This window comes from Ostrinia nubilalis, chromosome 8 (assembly GCF_963855985.1).
Source record: "Ostrinia nubilalis chromosome 8, ilOstNubi1.1, whole genome shotgun sequence".
Lineage (NCBI taxonomy): Eukaryota > Metazoa > Arthropoda > Insecta > Lepidoptera > Crambidae > Ostrinia > Ostrinia nubilalis.
The window spans coordinates 10911638-10934909 of record NC_087095.1 but is presented as its reverse complement, the minus strand read 5'-3'; the positions used below and the strand labels follow the sequence as shown (position 1 = coordinate 10934909).

The window sequence follows — 23272 nt, the reverse complement described above, 5'->3', positions numbered from 1 at the left end:
GACCGTACCTATCTGGTTTATGCGTCCTTTACTTCTATTGTTTCCTCCATTTAATTTTTATGGAACGTTGAGAGTATATTTTTTTGTGACCCTTCCAATGCAGGTAACGTAGTCACCTCTACGACACGGCGCGGTATCTACGCGGAAATGGAAAATGGATCGCAGAGATGTCGCCGCTACGAAGTTTCCGCTACGAGCGGCAGAGTAATGGCTATGGTTTATGTGCTGAATCAGTATTATTGTAGACTTCAGTGAGGGCAGACGTTACTCGAACCGTAGTTCAAAACAGACGTCTTTAATAAATCTAGGATAAATTGTATCAATTGGAAAAAGTGAGGATAATGCATTCTGAGTTAGCAGAACAAACACAAGGATTTTTATAAGTACGAGTAACAGTGACATTAATATATTGCAAGGTTGGACTATTTGAGATCATAACTTTAATGTAATAACATTTTGTGAAGAGGCGCCTAAATAATTTATCTCCACTATCGGGATAATAGAAGTTACTTCCCTCTAGTCCCAATTCAATCAAGGAGTCATTAGTTTTCACACCACAGGATTTATGAGTGCTGGAAAAATATCCTTCCCAAAATGAGGTAAGTTTGATCTTATTTCTTTAGTCAAATACAATAACGCTGGTAATATCGTCTTTTCAAGTTAACAAAGTTTTGGCCTCAAAGGAATATTTTGTGATATTCCTTTCGTAGTTCCAAAGATCTTTTATACAGCTGAAATAAAATTTGTAGATAAAAATCCTGATTCCACATCAAAGGTGCCGGTGATTGAATGCGAATAGGGATGTACCCTTTTTTGCAAAAGGTCGCCTGGGGCTGTGGTACGGAAATAGATTTAAATTTTAGCACCAGACAAATTTAGATTTTTTCCAAACGCTTTACAGGTTGCTATGTGAAAATGACGACCATATGTAATGGGCCTACAATAATAGTAATGACTCGTATAGGTGCCTCTGTAACTTCCCCTACTAACTTACATCTTGGTTCCTTATTTGTGATACTAATTTGAGATCACATTGTAAAGAAACGCTCTGAATAATCATCATCGCATTACCATCAATAAGTCATGTAGGTAATATCCAAAACATAGGTACTATTATTTCTTGTGTCATATGCTCATACTTAACGTTATCCTTATTACGAATTCAGCAAGCCGTGCGAGGCAGTTTTCAATAAAGTTTTAAATTAGTAAAAGTTCGGCAAATACCTACTTATCAATTTTGCCCAAGTGTGCCGCGCACACGGTACTGTACAATAGCGCAACTTCGAGCTTCTTTGGAAAACCAATTATCAAACTGTTTGAAAAATAAAATAGACACGGTGTCACCTTATTTTATTAGATAGAAAAAAAAAGTTTAAAATGTTCACACTTCATATGAAAATCAAAAATAACCCGACGAATTTGAAATCAGTTTCATGAAAATTTATTTTGCTGATAATCAACTGTGATAAGAACTGGGTTGAGTTTCATACGTCCTACAACCTACAAAGGTTTGCTACTTAAATAAAAGTAGAGTCTCGCTAAAGAAGTTTTGTGTGTTTTGGCTTGGCCTTTAATTTTCTCTGAGTATACTACATGTTGGCCTAATCATAAATCCATCTGGAATTCGGTACGCTGTTAACATATTATCATACTGTATCATAATTCAGTAGGTTAGGCGTACGTGAGTGTGATTTATACGAGGTTATGATGAAACTACGTGTTCTGGGAGCCGTGTTTGTATACCGAAATAATGTGCTCTGCATCAGATCAAAGAGTTCGTTAGAGCTCGGGTAGCCATTGTCTAGTTTTATGCAATGAACCATGAGAGTGAGGTTTCAATTTCACTCACCCATTCATGCTTATGCCTGCCAATTATCTGACATTATAATTGACTTGATCCCAACTCAAGTAGATTGTGTGTTTAGGGTGATCGGTTTCTAAAATGTATACAAGTAATCAAATGGGTCTCTCTCTATCTCAATATTGAAATTCATCTCCGAACTAGGTACTTTTATTAGAATCATAATTTTATACTTTTACCTTAAAAACGTCGGCACCACTCAACTATTCACATTATCCCTGTCAACACGAACTGTGTCGTGAGCAAACTTTCCGTAGAAAATAACTAGATTACGTGCTAACATAGTTTCACTGCATCTCAAAAGGATCATTTCTGACGTCTTGCAACGTTTATAAATCATTTTACAAACTCTCATTCTTATTTTTACTCACTCATTGATCTACTTTCTATTGGATTTCCCCCTTAAGCAACTTGAAACTTTATTAATACTTTGAAAACAATCCGAGATGATGTAAACTTCTGAAATTCCTGGAATGCCTTTGAAAACTTAAATTACCCACTCAAAATATTTTTGGGTTGGCGTAGGATTTTAATCGTGATATTTCAAAAATTACTCTGCTAGCCGTTCAATTCGCATTTATTTCGGATTTGCATGTCATTTTGACTTCACAAATACACACATTTAATAATGTGATAGGATTATTTGATCAGGAAAAATAAACAAACAGAAGATGTGAAAGCAATAAATCTTTATCCAAATCCCCCAAGTGGGTTATTTAATCTTTACGCAACCAACAGATCTATATTCGCAAATTGTAATACGATATCGTGTGTACACGCTACACACGTAGGTAGTAGGTATGCTGATAACTAATCCATGCATTGTCTGCCAAAATTATTTTACTTATCGAAGCAAAATCCAATATTTGCCACACTGACAAATGCTATCTAGCTTTTATCTCGTAACCACTATCTAATTGATACGTGTCTGCTGTTATACATCGATTGCACTCCAGGAAAGTAAATTAACGTTCAATGCATTTCACCTCTCGAGGGTAGTAATGTTAACGCAGTACGTACTACGAGTAGTTATTCAAGCAATTATAGGTCTTTTACTTTATCAAATCAAGTAGCTGTGCCCGGGACTTCGTATGCGTGAAAATAGTTTGAATAATATTTTTTTTACTGCTCCGCCCCTATTGTCTGTAGGAGTGCAGGGTGTAGCTTAAAACTTTCCCCAATAAATGGGATATCCAACACAAAAATATTTTTAGCGCGATTAGCTCGTTAGATGATTCGCGCATTCAAGCAAACAAACTCTTATACTCTACTCAACTCTATAATATTAGTATCTAGATTAAAAATACATACAGTGTGAGTCACGTTAAAGTGTACATATGATAATTAACTTTTTTAAAAAATAAAACCGACTTCAAATGCGTGAACACAAAAAAAAACTAAAAATTCCGTATAAAAAAGTTCATCCCCAATTTTCCACCCTTGGGGGTGAAATATTTTCTTCAAATTCGCATGAAACCACCCTTTTGATAATACCTATTCAACAAAAAAATAATCGTTCAAATTGATTTATAATCGGCGGAGATATTGCGTATAAAAAAGTTCATCCCCAATTTTCCACCCTTGGGGGTTGTTTTTTCTATTATTAAATTTAAATGGGACCACCCTTGAGGTATTACCTATACGCCGAAAAAAGATTTGTTCAAATCGGTTCATAATTGGCGGAGTTATCGCGTAACAAACATAGAAAAAAAAAAAAAAAAAAAAACATACGGGTCGAATTGAGAACCTCCTCCTTTTTTTTGAAGTCGGTTGAAAATAGATGAAACTAGACCTATTTTTATCGACAAAAAAGAGGTCAAAAATTTTTTGAGATTTTTTTTTAATTTTTTATAGAATATTTTTTTTTCCAATTACTTATTGTAAAGAAAACGTAATAACTTTTAAACTAAGCGGTATATCCTGATAAAATAAAAACAGTAATAATGTTAAATAACAGGCGATATTAAAAAAATACATACAATACACAAAAAATGCCAACAAGTAATAAAAAATGACACTTTTTGAAAAAAATCTGCTTAAAAATTCGTGTTTTTTTGGTTATTTGATAAATTTCTCCAAAAAATGCCCCTATAACAGGTGGTTTTTATTGTTGTGTATTATTCTCTATCGTATTACCTTTGTAAAACCAAAAATTGCATGTCTCTATCCCTATCACAACATTTGCTATGATAGTTTGAACAAAGGCCTACCACAACATTATTCTCCTCTACAGGTAGGGACAATTTTAATTTTAACTAAAATGCTTATTTTACTTCGAAATCTTTTGTTTTTACTTGAAATCTAACTTGTCTTTATCAAAATTACAAATCTAGAGCCATTTTCAGTTTCGTTGTTAACGAAGCGTTGAATGGCGCGCCCGTAGAGGCTTAGTTCAAACGATCATAGCAAATGTTGTGATAGGGATAGAGACATGCAATTTTTGGTTTTACAAAGGTAATACAATAGAGAATAATACAAAACAATAAAAACCACCTGTTAAAGGGGCATTTTTCGGAGAAATTGATCAAATAACCAAAAAAACACGAATTTTTAAGCAGATTTTTTTCAAAAAGTATCATTTTTTATTATTTGTTGGCATTTTTTGTGTATTGTATGTATTTTTTTAGTATTGCCTGTTATTTAGCATTATTACTGTTTTTATTTTATCAGGATATACCGCTTAGTTTAAAAGTTATTACGTTTTCTTTACAATAAGTAATTGGAAGAAAAAAAATTCTATAAAAAATAAAAAAAAAATCTCAAAAATTTTTTGACCACTTTTTTGTCGATAAAAATAAGTCTAGTTTCATCTATTTTCATATGTACACTTTAACGTGACTCACACTGTATACACCTTGTACCTACTAACAGCCTGTAAAGGTAGCGAAAAATTAAGTACCTATCAATATTAAAAGTGACTCGGATTATAAACGGACTCGACTTCCTGGGAAAAATTAATGACTTCTTTAAAAATGTAGAGTGGAAGAAATGAAATGGCTTTTTATTATTGCTCTACCTCATTTTCCGACTGGTTAATTTCTCGAGACCCCGATTATTACAAAGCGCCTCTAATGAAATCGGAACAAACACAGCTTTGTGTACCCGTGAACATAATTTAACTTTCCAGGTAATTAAAAGTAAGCCAAATGTTAGGAATGCATTAGAAATTAGAGACTTTGGACTTTGAACATTCTAATTGGACTTTTATCGGGTTTACAGAAAATTCCTTATTTATTTATGAACGTAACGAATTGTATTTCAAGACAAGTATTTTATTGCCTTAAGACTTTGATGGTGGCATGAAAAAGTGCTAGGTAGTTCTTAGTAAATAATTGAGGTAATTTACCTTGAACTGAAAAGTTTTATTTAATTTACCTCTTATTTTTCGAAATAAAAATACACCATTAAACCATAAATTATTGACCTATTTATTTGACAATAAATTAAATACTAAAATATTTTTTATGAAAATATGTTTTACTCAAAATTATCCATTCAATTAATGTTACCAGAAAAGTGAAAATATTATCCTTTGTCTAGATTTAAGCAAAGTGCTGAAATATGGATTTCAGAATAAAACAATGTCAGCAAGTCTGGGTAAGTTTTAATGAAATCTCGAAAGTCCAGTTCTTGGGTTTCTTATCAAAACGGAATTTAGTTTGATTGTTTAATTAAGTAAAGTGTTTTGAAGAGGAAATTGCAATTTCGGTTCTTTCTTAGTTACATAGATAGAGAAATAACATAGAAAAATAAAGTAATTTTCAGATGCAGTTTCATTCAGTGGTCAACATTTTGTAATACGTGATACCTACTACTGTTTTTTTATTAAAAACAACCAAGCAAATGCATGCAAAATCAATTTACTTTCATCCACTCTCCTCTCAATCCCATTGAATTAGGCATGTTCTACGAATACTAATAATGTAATGTTTGATTTCCTCTTTGATATTTTCTCTACGTTTATTTTAAGCCAAATAAATCTTTCTTAATAACGTCGGAGGATATTTTCGGTAGAAGTTCCATCGGCAATAACAGCCGATAAAAGGTTTTCCTGCTAAAGTTATCAGATTCAGAGTCTTATTTACTCCCATGCTTTTTCTGTTCGGGATTTTCTATCTAAATAAGTTTGAAACTACCAATTTTCAGCAACCCGCTTTTCTATTTGCAAACTTTTCTTTCGAAGAATATAAGTCGTGATATCTATTGTTACTTTTTTGCAAATCTACCAAATAAAGCTTCAGGATTTTTTCGTATTGTGACAATAAAAAATGGCTATCAAAGATCAACGAAAAAGTTGAAAATGTAGTTAGTTCTTATTCTTTTTATATTACGTACCTACTTCATAAATTCAATTCCAATTTATTTTTCTAATTAGAATTGAATTTCGCAGTGCCCAACTTCCATTAGGAGTCGTAAAATGTACAGATTAAATCTTTAGTAGGTAAACACACTTTGCTGACAAATAGTGCTGTGGGTACAGCAACCGCACCTCGGACTGTGCATTTCTGTCGCAAAATCGCTCTTATTACACGTAAATAAGATGTCGCTGGGCTAAGCTTGATGTGCCGTCTGTGCGTGATAAAATTAATCGATTCCCGGCACTCGCGCGAGACGTACTAACAGTTTGTGGTGAGAGCCATCGCGTCTGGAATTGCGGGTGGTTGGTAAATGCAATTATCTCGACACTTTATCTTACACGGCTGCGAATGTCTGTTATGCTTCAACGAGACCGATAAGAGATTTGTTTTCCTTCCAGCAGATAACGCAATTATGTGGATTTCAAACAACATAAACCTATTTCTGAGTTCGTCTATAAACCGATGACGATAGCACATTTGCATTTGTACCTACTTAGGTATATTGTGTTCTCGTGTTTCGTATAACTGGTATAACTCACATTCCATTTAATCCACATAAGTTTCATAATAAAATATATTGATAGTATACCCACATTAATAACAAAGTTCATGCCTTGTGTGTCAGTCATACGTCCAGAGGCTCGTAGTTTCTGGATTATGGTTGAATCGAGTTTCAGTTAACTTATTAGGCTTAATTAGAAGTTGTAGATTCTTTAGCTTTGGTTAAATTGAAATTCATTTAGTAAAAAAAATCATAAAATAAAACCACCCTAGAGTAAATAGTAACATAACATGGTATATAAAATGGAAAGAGATCGATCAAGATTCAAGCACGTTCGTTTGCTCAAAGCTTTCGAAGCACATTCGTATTGCGAAGTGCGGTAGCTTTATAAGCCACATTCTGTTACAGCCAGCAAACGTGATAGATTCAAAAGAGTGAGATATTTCATTAATACAACATTGTATTATTTATTATTTACAACAAAATACCAATTTACCTATTAACCTGATGTCACTAAGTAGATGAGACATAGGTAAACACACTGGCAGGGACTTATGTAATTTCATTAGCAACCTCAAAATAAATAAATATAAATTTTTTGGACAAAAACAATAACACTTGAATACTGATTACTATTTTAGAGAGATATTAGTTTTACAATAAGTACCTACCGCTTCTAATTGAAAGAAGATCCAAGTTTCATTTTCGTTATTTATTTTACCAGAGTGAAAATTTCGCTTTACGCTTCGAAATGTAATCTTAAACCAAATCTCTAAGTTGAGAGGGTTTATGAATATGATCCCGAAAAGTAAATAGCTGTAGAAAAGCTTTTGGCACAAAGATGGGTGTGAGTTCGGGGTGACCGAGAGTGTGGTGTGACGTTTCCATACAAATTGACGGTTTTCCATTCTTTGCTTTGTACCTACTCTTATAACAAAAATACTGAAAAAATCTACACATTCGTCCTTGCTAGAATATTAAGTACTGAAGGAATACAATACGTTAAAGTAGCTAGTTCAAACCATACTCCACACGTGTAGAGCCAGCAAAATATGTAATAATTAATTTGTAGATAAATAATTTACAAAAGCATTCTTCTTCGATTAGTAAGCCATCAAATATTAGTGATATTAACATATTATACGTTATACTATGATGACTGATGAATCACTAATGACGCTTGCATTATAATTAACATATTTTTATTCAATTTCATATAACAAATATTTTACTTAGTAATTAGTTTGGAATGTGCGGTACCTACAAGTGTTGACGACTTCTGATTATGTACTTATTTTAATGGACATCTGCTAAGAAATAGCCAAAACATTTTCAGCGTTCATTATTAAATATCTTGAAGAGATATCCAATTTCGACTTCGTTAACAACATTAACTAAGCAGTCCCTTTATATTTATAAAAGGAAGATGACGTCAATAAGTAAATTATGAATAAATAAATAAAAATAAATATATTATACATAAATAAATTGAACAAAAACCATAACGTATAAGATCATTAAACAGTTCTACAATATCTTGTAAAGCAATGTATAAGTACGATATACTCACAACCTATTCACCAAGTTCAAATGAGCTGAAAGTTACCTGAAAGACGCTTGCAATATTGCAATACCGCAGAGCTCGTAGCAATGTACTTACATTATACGGTAGTTGTAGTTGAGGCGAGCATTATACTCGAATTCGCAATCCTTGCATCTAAATTGATTTAAGACCGGCACTACAATTGTGCATCACAATAAGTGAATAGAGTCAGTTTTGCTAGTCCATTTACGGAACTAAGGCATACTGGTAGGGTATATTTATACTTACTCCAATATATTTGTGCGAAAGTTTCCATCAAATTCCAGGTTATGTAGGTAGAGTTCTAGAGATACCTATCTATACTTTTAATGAAATTAAAAGCCCATTTTACAATTTATGACGGAGATTTTGATCGCGCGATGCAGATTAAATTTTCTACGACGACCTAATTCCATGCAGTCAAAGCCGCGGGCTTGAACTTTGTAAATTCATATAATATTAGATACCTACCTTATTGGTTCAATGTCTTAACTTATTAGCATTATTATTAAGCACGTGTATGGTTATTAGTGTGTAAATTGCCGTATACTAACAGCCGAATGTTTCAAATTAATACAAACTGAAAACTTTATAATATTTCAATGTACAAAATGCATGTGGTAACGTATGTTCAAATACAGGCGCAGAGAGGACTGTTAATTAACTTAGTCGTAGTGCCGACGTAATATTAAGTACGCTGGAAATTTAATTTTCAGTCTCAGTTGAATTGTCCGCAAACATAGAGCGATATTCCGCTGTTTGTGCAGTGGTCAAGTGTGTACCCAGCGCTTAGGGAAAATAACTCTGTTATTATTTCTCTAAAGTATGTAATATTAAGTAACGAACTTGTTTGTTTTAGCTAGATTGAATTGTTGGCTGGTATGCGTGATAAAGTCACGGCCCTTGTGTCTGAAATGCAGAGAGGATCTTCATTAAATATTTTGTAGTCATATTACGGGGAAGTTATTTGTAGGTAATTTTTTAGAAATACCTAATGACAAAGCATAAATCATAACTTCTTATGACATAACATTTGAGATTGTATTCTGTTGTTGTACCTATAAATAAATAAATAACATTATGTTCCTATTTGTTTTATAAACATTTCAGATTTTACTCAAGTCTTGAGAATTCGTAACTTGGTAACAGAGAATTATTTTATAAAGCTTTGCACTGGCCGCTTCAAAAGGGCAAGAATTTATTAATTAAATCAAAAACGGAGCGACTGATTTCAGTTTTATTACTTACTCAAGCTGATTGAACCAAATTGTTATATTGTTTTAGTTCATCATAATAAAAGGCAACCTGTAGAGTTTGTGAAATGCAATCAAAAGTTGAAATGCTTCTGAACCTCAGATCATAGAAGGGAATAGATGTGAAACGGGGGCGTGGCGCGTGTCTCCGCGATATGCCCAGAAACGAACATCGGCCGCGTAGCTAGGTTAGTCGCGATTCAGTCGTACTAAGGAAATGTTCTCCGATATTTTGGATAATGCGTCGTTACGTGCAATAATACAAGTGAAACGAAGAACTACAGGAACAATGGAGTCATTTACTACATGTAAGTATTGCAAATCCATTAGTATTTTGCTTATAAATAAAAAAAACTAAACATTTTTACGAACGAATTCAGTGCCGTAACAGTTACTGCGATATCGAAATCAGTGGTGATAAAAATTCTAACACACTTGTACATTGACGATTTAGTTAGCAACCACTTTATGTCATGCTCAACTACTGCGCAATGTATTTAATTTCTTCCGATATCCACTGTCGTGTGAAAATACACAGTACGGCCGCATGTGCCGGTCGTAACATAGTGCCGTGCTCGTGTTCTAATGCGGTTTCCTATTATCGATAAATAGAAGTAAATTATAATTTTCCATTTTGTAATTTTAAATAAAAAAATGATGTGTCACTTGCGATTATAAGATTTTACAAAAAAAATAATAACAGTAGAAGTAATTAGTAACTGTCAACTATGTAATTACTATAAGAGCTAGTTGAAAGCCTAATATAGGCATTATTTTTGATAAACATATGCGGTACGCAGATCGCCATAATTAAAAAGTAAATGCGTGATAGTAGTTATTAATCTATATCTATATATCTATATATATATATAAAAATGAAACCCGTTTTCCGTTGTCACGACATAACATGAAAACGGCTTGACCGATTTGGCAGATTTTTTTTTTGTAGTTTTCTAATACTCTGTACAAGGTTTTTACGGAAAAAAATATAAAGAAAATCTCTACGCTAAGGCGGTACGAAGTTCGCCGGGTCAGCTAGTAACGTATAATAATAAAAAGGTTTTCATACATAAGCATTTTGTGAAACCAGTTTCGAGCCTTGCCCCTAGCGATTTAAAGTATCGATATCTTGTCGACTCCATTTTATCTTTGTTCTCTCACTAGCGTTTTCTATGTGTGCGTCACGTCACGCGGCCATTGATTAGCCATAAGGCACGCCTTCTGGCCAATCACAGCACTTTTAAGCCGGTTGCACATGTTGTCGTAGACTCTCAGTCGCTTTGTTTTTACACAGTTGAATGTGTGTGTGGGAACTGTGGTGGGGGAAATGTGGGGACACTGGTTCTCGTTGTAGTTACGCGCGACTTCATATCTATTCTCTTTCTATGATCTGAGTTCTGAACATAACTCGTATATAGGTACCTATTCTTGAGTTGATGTGTGAGTGAGCTGTGACGTCAGAGGACTGAACTTCGCAACTATATTGGAACTCATCAGCGGTGCTCAAATTAGTTTCTTCAGCGTGCATGCAAGCTGAAACAGCCGTAAAATTGATTAAAGTTCCTTAGTTTACATACCTACGGTGTTAGAGATGAATTACATGTCTTGATAATAATATCATTGAAATATTACCTTTTAACCTAATAAGTTATTTAAAAGTAGAGAGTGAGAGTAAGATAACAAAATCTCTATTTACTTATCTGCACTAATATATTTTTCAGTAAAGTTGTTAATACCGCGACTTAAATGTTAAGAAGACTAGAGAAATGGTGATAAAAACAATACTATGTAAAAGAAGGCATATTTTTACTACACACGTTACCAACCTTCTTGGATCAAAAGCTTTTATGACAACAATTTTAATATTCTAATATGAGCCCTGTTTTCGGCCGCGGTTCGTGGAATATAAAAGTTAATCTAATAGGCTTTTTCTCTGGGTTTGTCGAAAACTAAACATAGTAAGTTACATTAAAATAATGCTTTTGCTTAAAAGGCGTTTTTTAATAACGTTTATTGAAACATTGAGATCCTAATACCTACCTACATCATATCACAGCAAAATTCAATAAGAAATTGTTAGTGTAATTAAATCATTACATTTCTTGCTTGCACAAGGTGGACCGACGACCTGATAAAGGTAGCAGGAAGGCGCTGGATGCAGGCCGCTACCAACCGTGGGATGTAGAGGTCATTGGGGGAGACCTATGTTCAGCTGTGGATGTCCTGTGGCTGAAATGATAATGATTTCTTGCTTCATGTCTGAAACCATATTTCTACTGGTCATAAAAATAAGTATATTTTCGAACAATAGGCTTTTGACCAATCTGGACAATGAATAAGTGTGCTCCGCGGCTTATATGGGTAATATAAATGAAAGAGTCTAGCCTGAGGGCGCAGTATCCATCGTGTTCATAATATGGACGATGGACGTGAGTGGCGTTCCTACTTTCTACTAAAAGTGTGATGATAGTTTAATAACTAGACATCGGATTATATGCACTATCAAAATTTTTAATTTTTGAACGTTTTTATACGACCGGTCACTTTTCGGTCTTCATGGAATGGTCATTCATTTTCGCTCCGCAACCCCCCCCCCCCCCCCCACTTTTTATTCAAAAAGGTTACATTTTTTTATATTTCTGGTAATTTCTGACAAGACCCGACTGGCAACACTGGTACGGATCGCTCTCAATGCGCTCTCGCAGTGCGTGCGAGGGCGATGTGTTGATGTTTGGTGTGGGGACGGCGGCGAAGTACAACACGTCTAACACGTATAAATACTAAAATAAGCACTGTCAATGAAAAAGTACCAAAATATGCAATAACGCTATAAAAATAGCATTATATGCGTTTGCATATGCAATAATGCAAATGCATATAATCCGATGTCTATTAATAACTAAGTATTACTTTTATTCAATTAGGTATTTAACAGTTATTAGGTATAGTACCTACCCTAAATAGTCGCTGATGTAGGTAGGGTTTTGTTTATTGTCTAAAGTTTGGACTATGTATCCGAAACGAACTGTTTAGTTAGACTCTTTAGAGTATTTGTGTAATTCATTTTGCCTTTTAATAATGTTTAATTTATTTCGGTCACTATATTACAAAGGTGTAGGCTTTGTTCGTTGTCCTTAAAATAAATAAATAAGTCCTACAGTTTTATTGCATTCAATTACCGTTTTACAGTACAGTAGCTACAGCCTAACTAGTGTAGAAATGGGGAAACTGGAGCTACCTGCAATTAATATGACGCCTAGGGCGCTTTTCAGCTAACTCAAACGCGTTTCAGATGTTTCAGGCACGTTTTAAGTTGACAAGAAGGGGATTTGTTACAAATTATCACATATAATAATCTGTTACTTGTTAGAAAATGTGTATAATAGAAATGTAATTATTATTTTTTCTCAAGAACACAAAATATGTGATTACCAACTCAGCCTAACCTTGTTACGTGAAAAGAATGGTATATGGGCCCCATAAATAGATTGTTATGCTTTATCCCGCCGCCTGTTGCCGTACAGCCGCAAACAATATTTGATGGATTGACGAAACGATCAGGCAGCCAATAACAAAAGTTAATTTAAAAAAGAAAGCTGACAAACAACGTTTGCTCTCCAGATTTACGACTCGATTTACGATTTCCAGCAGTACCTGCTCTGTAAACTTCAGTCTTAGTTTATAAAACAGCGAATTCAGGTGCCTACACAAATACCTAGATGAAAGTATAAGTTTATATAAAAACTATTGTCATTACAAAATCAGTCTGTTCCATAGCGATAAACCTCATCTCATGTGGGATATAAAAATATGTCTAGCAAGGAAACTTATCATGAAAACCTTTTAACGCCTACGACGAATAAACCTACCCCACCCCCTCTGAGCTATTGACCTCGTTTGTTTTACTATTATGATCGTAAGCCTCGAGAAAGTGATAGATACTCTTCAGGATTTATTACGTTCTCAGGTCAAGTAACAAATAAAAAACTTGCTCGATGTCTTAATTCTTGTTTGTCTAGGCAATATCTAAGCTTGTTGATTCTTCAGGCTAATGTATTTTAAATCTTGAACTTTTATTTCTTATTTTTATATCTTTATCGATGTAAATGTATGTACCTAGTTGTTGACATCAAATTATGTACTTTAATTCCTGAATAAACTTTTTTCATAAAAAAAAACTGCATTCTAGTCGTGAAAACTGAGTTTTCTTGACAATTTTACTCGCTCGTAGGTTTCCTCTTTGCCATGAAAATCTATGGAGCGCTACCCTCATGCCATTGTGGATCGCTACAAATCAAAAGTACCTTTTTTTTTTTTTTTTACGGGGAAAAAATGCGTTGAATCGCATACCTACCCTGCGGGGACAGGGTAGGTTATGTGGGGCTCACCACGTCAGAAGGACGAGGCATACCCACTAAAAAGACCCCGGTGCTCCGTCACTCGCCATAAGTGGGAGGAGACTGTGGGTTTCCGGACAAAGCCTTCTCTACCACAGCCCCTCCCGGCGATTGCCCGCCTACATGGCGGGCCCTACAAGCCCCCCGGGACGGGGGGCGACAGGAACAGCTGGAAGCACACAGCTGTTCCCGTCCGACGGTGGTGGTGACCTGTGCAATGCAGGCGGGGGCGCCCCCACGCCCCCGGCCCGCTGGCCATCACCGAGGAGAGGAAACTGGAGGCGATCATATTGTCGCCTCCTCTGACCCCTCCGCCGTCGCCGGAGCGAGGGCGCGTTTGGATCATCCTCGCGCTCTCGCTCCGCGGCCTCCTTCTGAGACATCACGTCTTCACAGAAGGAGGCCATTGCCATACAGGCCTCGTTGCTGTCCAGCATAGTTTTGACTATACTGGGCAGCACAAGGTCCCGGCCCACCGCCGCGATAAGGGTATTGCGCTGCGGAGCCCACGCCGGACATACCGCAAGGGTATGGTGCGGCGTGTCCTCCGCACCGCCGCGACATGCGTGGCAGGACGGCGTCTCTTCCCTTCCAATGCGGTACAGATATGAGCCAAAGCATCCGTGCCCGGTCAACATCTGTACCAAATGAAAGGAAAGGTACCCATGCGGGCGCTCGAGCCACCTTTCTATGGTCGGCGCCAGCGCATCCAAGGTTCGGCGGCCCGACTCGGCAACGGCGAGGTGGTCTGCCCACTGCTGGACCACAGTTTCGCGAGCCTCGCGCCGAACCGCAAATCAAAAGTACCTAATGTAAGATATCTAAAATGTTGTTTCCTATCTTTTCAGATGAAAAGCCGTCAAAATTATTGTGACTATGGGCCGAAATTCAGGAGGGGTGGAGTCAAATGGCGAGCTACGGATACTCCTGGTGGTCACCGTGGTGGTGGGGCTGCTTCTCATGCTGTCACTCCTGATGTGCTATGCTTGTGTGCTCAAGCGACTGTGCTGCGGAGAGCCGAGGGAACGGGCGAAGAACGTAGCCGCGGGAAGACGGACTGAGAGCTACCCAATGGGTGATGTGACGCTACTCTCCCAACCTACCGAGAGCGAGCGCGTCTGACGTTCCAAAGACATAAAACTAAATATCTATCGCCTTTTGTTATCCTTACCGTTACAGGCTATAAATTCGCGTTTCATCTTAAAATAGAGGAATAAAAATAGAACAACATACCTACCTAAGTGACGTAAAATGTTTGCATCTTACACAGAAAGATGAATCCATTAACGGACTCTTTATAGCTAACATTAGTCTGTTACTTGACCATAGCATTACTATAGGACTATTTAATCAATTAAGTTGTATTGTAAGTGAAGCCACCAACTTGATTGGTTTTTATTATACATGTCATGATGTATGTTTAATTACTTTATATTTAGTTACCTTCTAGTCATGTGTGCTGCACATCACAATGTTTTGGATATGAAACAAATAGTACCAAATGAGGTAAAGTTATTTATTTGAGTTGAGACCCGCGGCAGTTATTTCCATTTTTCGTTACAATGAACGTAAACTGTTTAGAATTAAATATTAATGTGTACAGTATGTAGTGGTAGTGGTGTGTGGTATAATAAAGTAGGTATTTGATATCCATCCCTTTTTTAAACCTAATTATACGCTAGGTTGCTCATTTTCAGTGTTCGCTCAGCCGGTTTCAATGTAACGCCTTTCATCTTTTTATAGTCAATAAGTTAATAATTACTTAGTTACTGTGTTATTTACAATGAGTCATTTAGATCTCAACGGGCTTGACTCCCTTATTGTAACAAATCAGAAAAGTAAATTGTCTGAATGATACTAAAAAGTTTTTTAAACTTGACCACCACAAGAGTTGCCAGATAAAGCTATGTAAAGTAGTCTCTTGTAAACGAGCAAAATTTTTCATTCCTTAAAAAACACTACAGCAATGTTGCAAGAGTCAATCGACGACAACGTTCATGTTCGGCACATTCTTACTCCAGAACAGAATGGTAACAGCCATTATGATGTTAGTGTCGTAATATCGTCGAAAAAGCTTGCCGTGCCAGATTTACCAACACGTTTTGCTCATTTACGATGCTTTGAGTGCTGCTCGAACAATAGGGATCATCTCGAAATAGAAAAAAAATGCGGACTCTTATTTTTCTCGAGAAAAAATTAAGTCACTAGCTTAAAGTCATAAAAGCGCTGCCGAACTTCCAGTCTACTTGTCTATTCGATGTTACTTTAAATAGAATTGATTACTCGAGAGAAGAAAGAGTTCGAGATCGCCTTTGAGTTAATAAATTGATGTATATGGTATAACTTTAGCATTTTACTGTTGAAATAAAAGATGTAATGTAAAAACAACAATTATGTATTTAACCGATATCTCCATCAATACAAATATAAAATGTGTAAGGCAATCGCATCCAAAGGCACTATTTCGTGTATATTGTCTTGTTTACACAGACCTATATAATTTGTAACATAAAACCATTATAATATTTATTTGCTTAGTTAGCTCTAAATAGGCAAACTATTTTTACTATTTATTTTTTACTTACATTCTAGTTTTAAATTTACTAACAATATTCAACAAACTAAGCAAAATATACATTTTTAATAGTGTGCCCGTTATTTCACTAACTTATCAACATGCGTACCATCACATTTGGGAATAATCAACTATTAAAATAAACAATGTATACTTGTATTTTCCAATTTAAGAAAGTAATTCTTGTACCATTTTCCTTAGAAATAAGTAACAGCGTAAATGTCAAGATCTATAAGGATAAAAATTAAATAAATTCATAGAAGAAAATTTATATAACAAAGATAAGATATAGTCAAGAATATGAAAAGATATGGTAATCATATTATTATCATTTTAACTGCATCTACTGTGTGAGTATCAGTAGAATTAAATAAACTCTTCACTACAACAAAATTCTACAATGTAATAGGGCAACGATTGAACTAAATAAAATTGAACCAGCAGCTAGGTTAACCCAAAGAAATCTTTTGAAAATATCATATAATTAACGAGACGATTTTATAACTAAAATGTTGGGTAATATTAGCCCTGACCACAACCATGACTAAAAACGGCAGTTTGTTATTGTACTTCTGGTAAATTAAATTACTTTCTTACCCTGCTCTATGACGACTCTAACATACAAAACTTTCAGCGTAATTTGTGTAGCTTATGCTCACCTTATCTGACTTGGATCTGCGAGTAATCGTTTTAGTTATCAATGGCTTACTTGACCTTTTGAATTTTAAACGAAATTAATGCACGGTGGCCTCAATAATATAATCTATTTTCGTCAAGTATATGTTAGGGGGACTTACATACACTTTTATGTCCCTAAAATTATTTTTTTGCAATAAAGTGCTGAAAAATTTACAAAACTATATTAAGGCTTGGTATTTCTGCTAAAGTAGGTATTTCGCGCTGTCAAAATCTGCGCGCGCAATTCTTCGCCGAAGACAGCGCGCCAAAGAGCTCTCGCGGCTACACAGTATAGAAATATGCAGTTTAGAAATACGCAGTTGGTTAGGTTAGGTTGACTTCCTTCCGTTCAAGCATCACACTCACAGCACTTTCTAATACAAATCATATCCAAGTGATACAAATTAAAACAACTTTCAAAATGTTTGGGAATATATTTTAGAATCGAATAAATATAGAATATAACTGCCAAAGTAAACACGGTTCAAAGAGGCGTGGCGTCACCCGACCTTCCGGAAGTTCCGCGCCGGCTAAAAGAATTTCAAGATTACGTCACCCGACCTATCGGTAGATCCTCGGGAGCTTGAGCGATTGGAAAAACATTTTATGATCAGTTACCCGTAGTAGCGATTATTTAGAGCTTGGATAATAAATTATAGTTGTTGCAATTCACAAAGCTTTGCATGTGGTTAATTACATTAATCAGTACACGCATCAATTTTGTTCAGTCTTTTTGTTTATTAATAAATAAAAATATCATACTAAAATTGCATACATATTTGTTTGTATTGGTTTGGGTGTTTTTTTCCATAATTTATGTATAACGTATGTACGGGGCTCTGTATCGAAAATCACTATGAGCAATAAGCATCACACACGGTTACCTGGAGTGCATTACCGCAGCAAAATTTTTATAAATGTTGTGCTTTAGAGAGTCGAGAGTATAGCAGATAATTAGTCCATCGTGAGCAGAAATTTGTCCACTAATAGCAAAATTCGTTCAAATTATAGTTTTAAAGTTATTAGGAAAAAACATGTTTTTGGCTAAAAGATTCTTCTATCTTGCAGTTTAGACTTTTATTACAGACCTCAGACAGTATTTTTGGAAAACTTTTACGCATGGTGGAGGAAGGGACGCTCTAGAGACTCAAGTCTAGAAGGAGTCACATGAACTCCAAGTTTTAAATCCGTTGACATCTGCTGCATCTGCCATCTTTTTGGCTAGAAGATTCTTCTATCTTGCAGCTTAGACCTTTAGCTACAGACCTTAGACAGTATTTTTGAAACATTCTTACGCATGGTGGAGGAAGGGACGCTCTAGAGCAGTGGTTCTTAACCGGTGGTCCGCGGACCACTGGTGGTCCCTGGAGGCATTCCAAGTGGTCCACGATGTGCACTTGCACACCTTGGTCAAAACCACTTTTAACTGATTTTTGCAGTCAAACTGGTTTTGACCGATTATGAGGTGGTTCCTGACAAGACAGAAATTTGGTAAAATGGTCCCTCATGACTTAAAGGTTAAGAACCACTGCTCTAGAGGCTCAAAACTACAAGGATACACATGAACTCCAGTTTTAAATCCGTTGACATCTGCTGCATCTGCCATCTTTTTGGTTAGAAGATTCTTCCATCTTGCAGCGTAGACCTTTAGCTACAGACCTTAGACAGTATTTTTGTGAAAATTCTTACGCATGGCGGAGGAAGGGATGCTCTAGACACTCAAGTCTACAAGGAGTCACATCAACTCCAGTTTTAAATCCGTTGACATCTGCTGCATCTGCCATCTTTTTAGTTAGAAGATTCTTCCATCTTGCAGCGTAGACCTTTAGCTACAGACCTTAGACAGTATTTTTGTGAAAATTCTTACGCATAGTGGAGGAAGGGACGCTCTAGACACTCAAGTCTACAAGGAGTCACATGAACTCCAGTTTTAAATCCGTTGACATCTGCTGCATCTGCCATTTTTTTGGCTAGAAGATTCTTCTATCTTGCAGCTTAGACCTTTAGCTACAGACCTTAGACAGTATTTTTTATTATTTATTTGTGTCAGTGTGCTCTTCTAAAGAGTGTAAGTCGATTGTATGTAGGTACTATTAAAATGTAATTTTAACTCATTGGTTTTGTCTCATATTTGAGGATTGTACAGTCGCAGAATGAAAAGGTTCGTCACCTTAGTGTCGGTTTTCGCTTGCACTAGGTACTGTAAGAGTCAAACCTGCCAACATAACAGTGCAAGAAACAGTGCTGCTAACATTTAAATAAATATGACGTTTGCTAACAAATAAGGTTTTGCTTGTTTATTTTTCTATCCCATCAGTGGGTCTAGACAAAGTGCAAATTAAAATCGCAAACCAGTCGATAAGTGGTCGAAAAGCCCCTTTTTTGTATGGAGTTTTGACGGATTCGATTTTCGATTCGATCAAAAAGTGCGTTTTGTCTAGGGGGGCAGTGCAATGCAATGATGACATTGACCAATTGACAATAGTTTTTTTTATTTAATAGAAATAATAATGGCAGGTTGAACCAACAAGAAGGTTTTAGTTTATCAATCATAATAATCTTCTTGACAAGATAAATCTTCAAACAACTTTGATCTGGATAATTTTGAACTTTACTGACGAACAGTTAAAGATTATTTTCTCTAACTCGAGATTATTCTGTAACATAGTTTCAAAAGGTAATATGTGCTCGCGATTCGTTGAAGGAATCAATTTGAAAACTGACGAACCTTTTCATTCCGTGACTGTACTATGTATCATGAGTAGAGTCTTCGTTTAAAAGGATGCGAACGATTTAAATTTCAATAGGTAGACAAAATTGATAATTTTTAATTATCAAAAATTTTTAAGCTTTCTCCAGTACACTGATATTATTATACTGTGACTCATCAAAGTCATCATTGTCAAAAATATTGACAAATCGCGAACTGTCACGGCCAAAAAACTGACACGCGTCCGTCCTCCGTAAGCGCCACCGCGCGACTGATTGAGATTGTCCAAGCCGTCATGGACGATTTTTTCCACATTTTTTAACATAGTAACTAAATAAGACGCAATATAAAAATTTCATCCGTTAAAAGCCCTCAAGTTATTTCTGAACTTTAGTTTAGTAAAAGATTTAGAATCTCAAATCGCTTATTTTAAAAATAAAACCATAAATAGAAAACGAATAGAGGTAACTTTGGGAATATATTCTATCGAGTCAACTTCATCAAATCGTGTTTCCATCCGTTAATAGCCCTAGAAAATATCCTCAACTATGCCCAATAAAAATCTTAGCCTTTAATTTTACTGTTTAGTACCTCAAAAATGAAAAATGAAAACCTCATTTTCGCCATTTTCTCTGCTACCCGGCCTTAAACTTATCTAACATAATGTTTATTTATAAACAAGGCCGTATATTATTGTAAGTCAGGGCGTATAGCTTTGTTCCCGCAACACGTCGTGTACCATGGTCCTCAGAGACTGAGGCTTACAGTATTCCTCCAGCCAGTTGAAGACGCCGGCAGAAAACTCGTGAAAGTTGTTCGTTGGCACAGATTCGAAGGAGTCAAATAACTTGTCCATTATACCCTGGAACTAAACAAATAATAGTTAACTACAATACTGGAAATGTAAAATGTTATACTATTGTTCTACAAAGCTAAACATGATAATTATGATAGCATTGGACTGGGCAAATAAAAATTTAGAAAAGTACTTATCATTTCATTCAATAGCTTGTATTTCTTTTCTTCTGATGGGAGTATCAAAATATGGGAATAAGTTTTGCAATTATTGAGCAGAAAGATCAACTCCTTTTGTTTGAGTACAAAGACTCTATAATACCTTCCTTCATGGCATTAAATCTGCCATTTGTAATCACATTTATATATGGAAGCATATCAAAAATAAATACAATCCTTACAACCTGATTTCCTGGCATGTAGGACTGTTTTATTCTCTCAAAATGTTTGATGGATGAATAACAAATATTTTTTAGATTATACTATAACTTTTGACTAGGTATAAACTTACCACTTGGAACTTATCCTGGTCAGTGAGTCTCTGCTCGTTATGACCAGGCACCGAGTGCTGTGCCTTGACGATCTGCTCGTAGTTGGCTTGCATGATGCGGAGAGCGACCACATCCTTACGCAGCGCATTCCTCTCTTCCTCTTGTCGGCGACGTTGTTGAAGTAAGTACTGAATGTAGTCTATTGACTTTTGAAGAACCTGTGATAAATACATTTTATTGCCATTAACATACAAAACATATAGGTCTATTAATTGAAATAAAAGGCTCATTTATCATGTTTTATTAATCATATCAGCAGTAATAGAACAAACACTAGCTTTTCTTTTAAGTTGCAAGTTAAATACAGATATCAAAGCTTAATTTAAGAAAATGATGAGATGATTACTTTTTGCCAACTCAGTGTGAGTAAGCCACATAGTGTCAAAAGTATTTAAATCATTTTGTGGGGCCTTCTAGAAAGCACTATCTAATTTCTACAGTATTAGAATATTATCTAGGTAAGGACCTAATGATATCTGTCCATTTAATTATTGTTTTGGACTTAATGAGCTATTCTAAAGGTTTTATTACTAAACTCAAATATTTTACTTTCCTGCTCAACATTCCCCCATATTGTTGATGCCATTTTGATACAAATCTTATAATAAAATTTGGTAACTTACAGCTGCTTTACTAGGCTTATAGCCTGATGCATCTGTCTGCTGACAAGTGGGCACCAATTCTTGTAAAGAATCATATCCTTTCTTGATAGCATCCCTTCTCTTTTGTTCTGCCTAGAATTTGAAAATAAAATGTAAATTATTAAATTGGTTAGCTGGCCTTGTGTACTAAAGCTTTTCTAAATTATTTTAATGCTATTATAACTATACTCTGTTGTTTCTACCAATCTTGTTTACTGTGGTGTGGTATCAACATTTTCATCAATTTAAGAAAAAGCAAGACTTGCAATTTATTTCTTTTTATATTTTTATGCAATTCAGCTAAAAACTATAATGTAGAAAAAAGTAGTTAAAGTACTGAATAATTCTAGCCATTTCGACATAAAAATGAAGTAAAAATAAAATGTTTTGAATTAGTATGGACCTGAGTATGGGCTTCCCTTCTCCTTTCTTTAAAGCTCAAAGCAGATGCTTTGTTGTCTCCACTATCATCTTCATCCTCTGAAAACCAAATGTATTTTTTTAATATTATTTTTCATAGCATGTTACACATTACACACAACACCCATTAAATTATATCAAACAAGGTGCTTGTTGTTATTAATGAGAATACAAATCTAAAGATAAGATTCCACCAGCAATGATGCAAACTGGCTAAAGTAAACAAAAGTTAAAATAATCGAAAATAATTAAAATAAAATCGAAATGGGTATATCACGACCTCCTGTTTGAGTTACTGAGGAACAAAACTTTGTATAATTTTATGGAACAAAATTGTTGCGCAAAATAGCACATTTTTGCAATGACAGCTTTTGGTGGAGTCTTACCTTAAAATAGCAATGTAGATTAATTATAACGATCAAAAGTTCAGTGCCACTTTCCTCACATGGGTTAATTGTACGTTTCTTTAGCGTAAAACTACGATGTTCAAAGGTCTTAAAATGCAACACTTGCCTGTGTTTTGATTGGAAGACGATGGAGTTTGGTGTATGTTTTGAATTGAACCACTACTTCCACAACGAGAATACATGTTAGTGAATTAACTTAAAGAATAAGAATTGTGAGACACGAGTTTAACTACTCCATGAAAAATTCTTATCAAGAAAGATAAAAATGTGAAACCATTTGTTGTTTATTAAATGTGACATATGACTGACAGTGACGTCAGTGACATCATGCATGACACCTTTTTTTTTAATGGGAAGGCCAAGAAATAAAATAGTGCCAACCTAATAAAACATAGTTAGCTTTAGTGTATTATTAACTCAAAATGCAGATGGCGTTATAAGCTATAGGGTATTTCGCCGAAACAGTAAATTTTCTGTGTCCAGGCAGACGAACACATGTTTTTTTATATTTATATGTATAAAACTATTTTTATGGGAAAGTT

The 23272-nt window shown here is 35.2% G+C and overlaps 1 protein-coding gene and 1 long non-coding RNA gene across 2 annotated transcripts; one reads left to right on the top strand and one right to left on the bottom strand.

The window, feature by feature from the left end:
- The first annotated feature begins 252 nt into the window (after positions 1-252).
- Positions 253-16602, top strand: LOC135073962 (uncharacterized). The gene is made up of 2 exons (XR_010257732.1): positions 253-599; positions 14802-16602. It is a non-coding gene; the product is annotated as an uncharacterized LOC135073962 (long non-coding RNA).
- A 3946-nt stretch (positions 16603-20548) lies between these two features.
- LOC135074205 (max-like protein X) lies at positions 20549-23007 on the bottom strand. Its single transcript, XM_063968505.1, has 5 exons — positions 22837-23007; positions 22307-22383; positions 21886-21996; positions 21223-21420; positions 20549-20784 (listed from the first exon to the last, which is right to left on the bottom strand). Exons 1-5 carry the CDS (start codon positions 22910-22912, stop codon positions 20617-20619), a joined length of 630 nt encoding a protein of 209 aa, XP_063824575.1. The 5' UTR covers positions 22913-23007; the 3' UTR covers positions 20549-20616.
- Between the last annotated feature and the right edge of the window lie 265 nt (positions 23008-23272).

Coding starts and splice junctions, on each gene's coding strand:
- LOC135074205 (XM_063968505.1), bottom strand. CDS start 22,912: ATGTATTCTCGTTGTGGAAGTAGTGGTTCAATTCAAAACATACACCAA. Junction 21,997..22,306: donor GAAGGGAAGCCCATACTCAG/GTCCATACTAAT, acceptor TTCAAATTCTAG/GCAGAACAAAAGAGAAGGGA. Junction 20,785..21,222: donor ACCAGGATAAGTTCCAAGTG/GTAAGTTTATAC, acceptor TTATTTGTTTAG/TTCCAGGGTATAATGGACAA.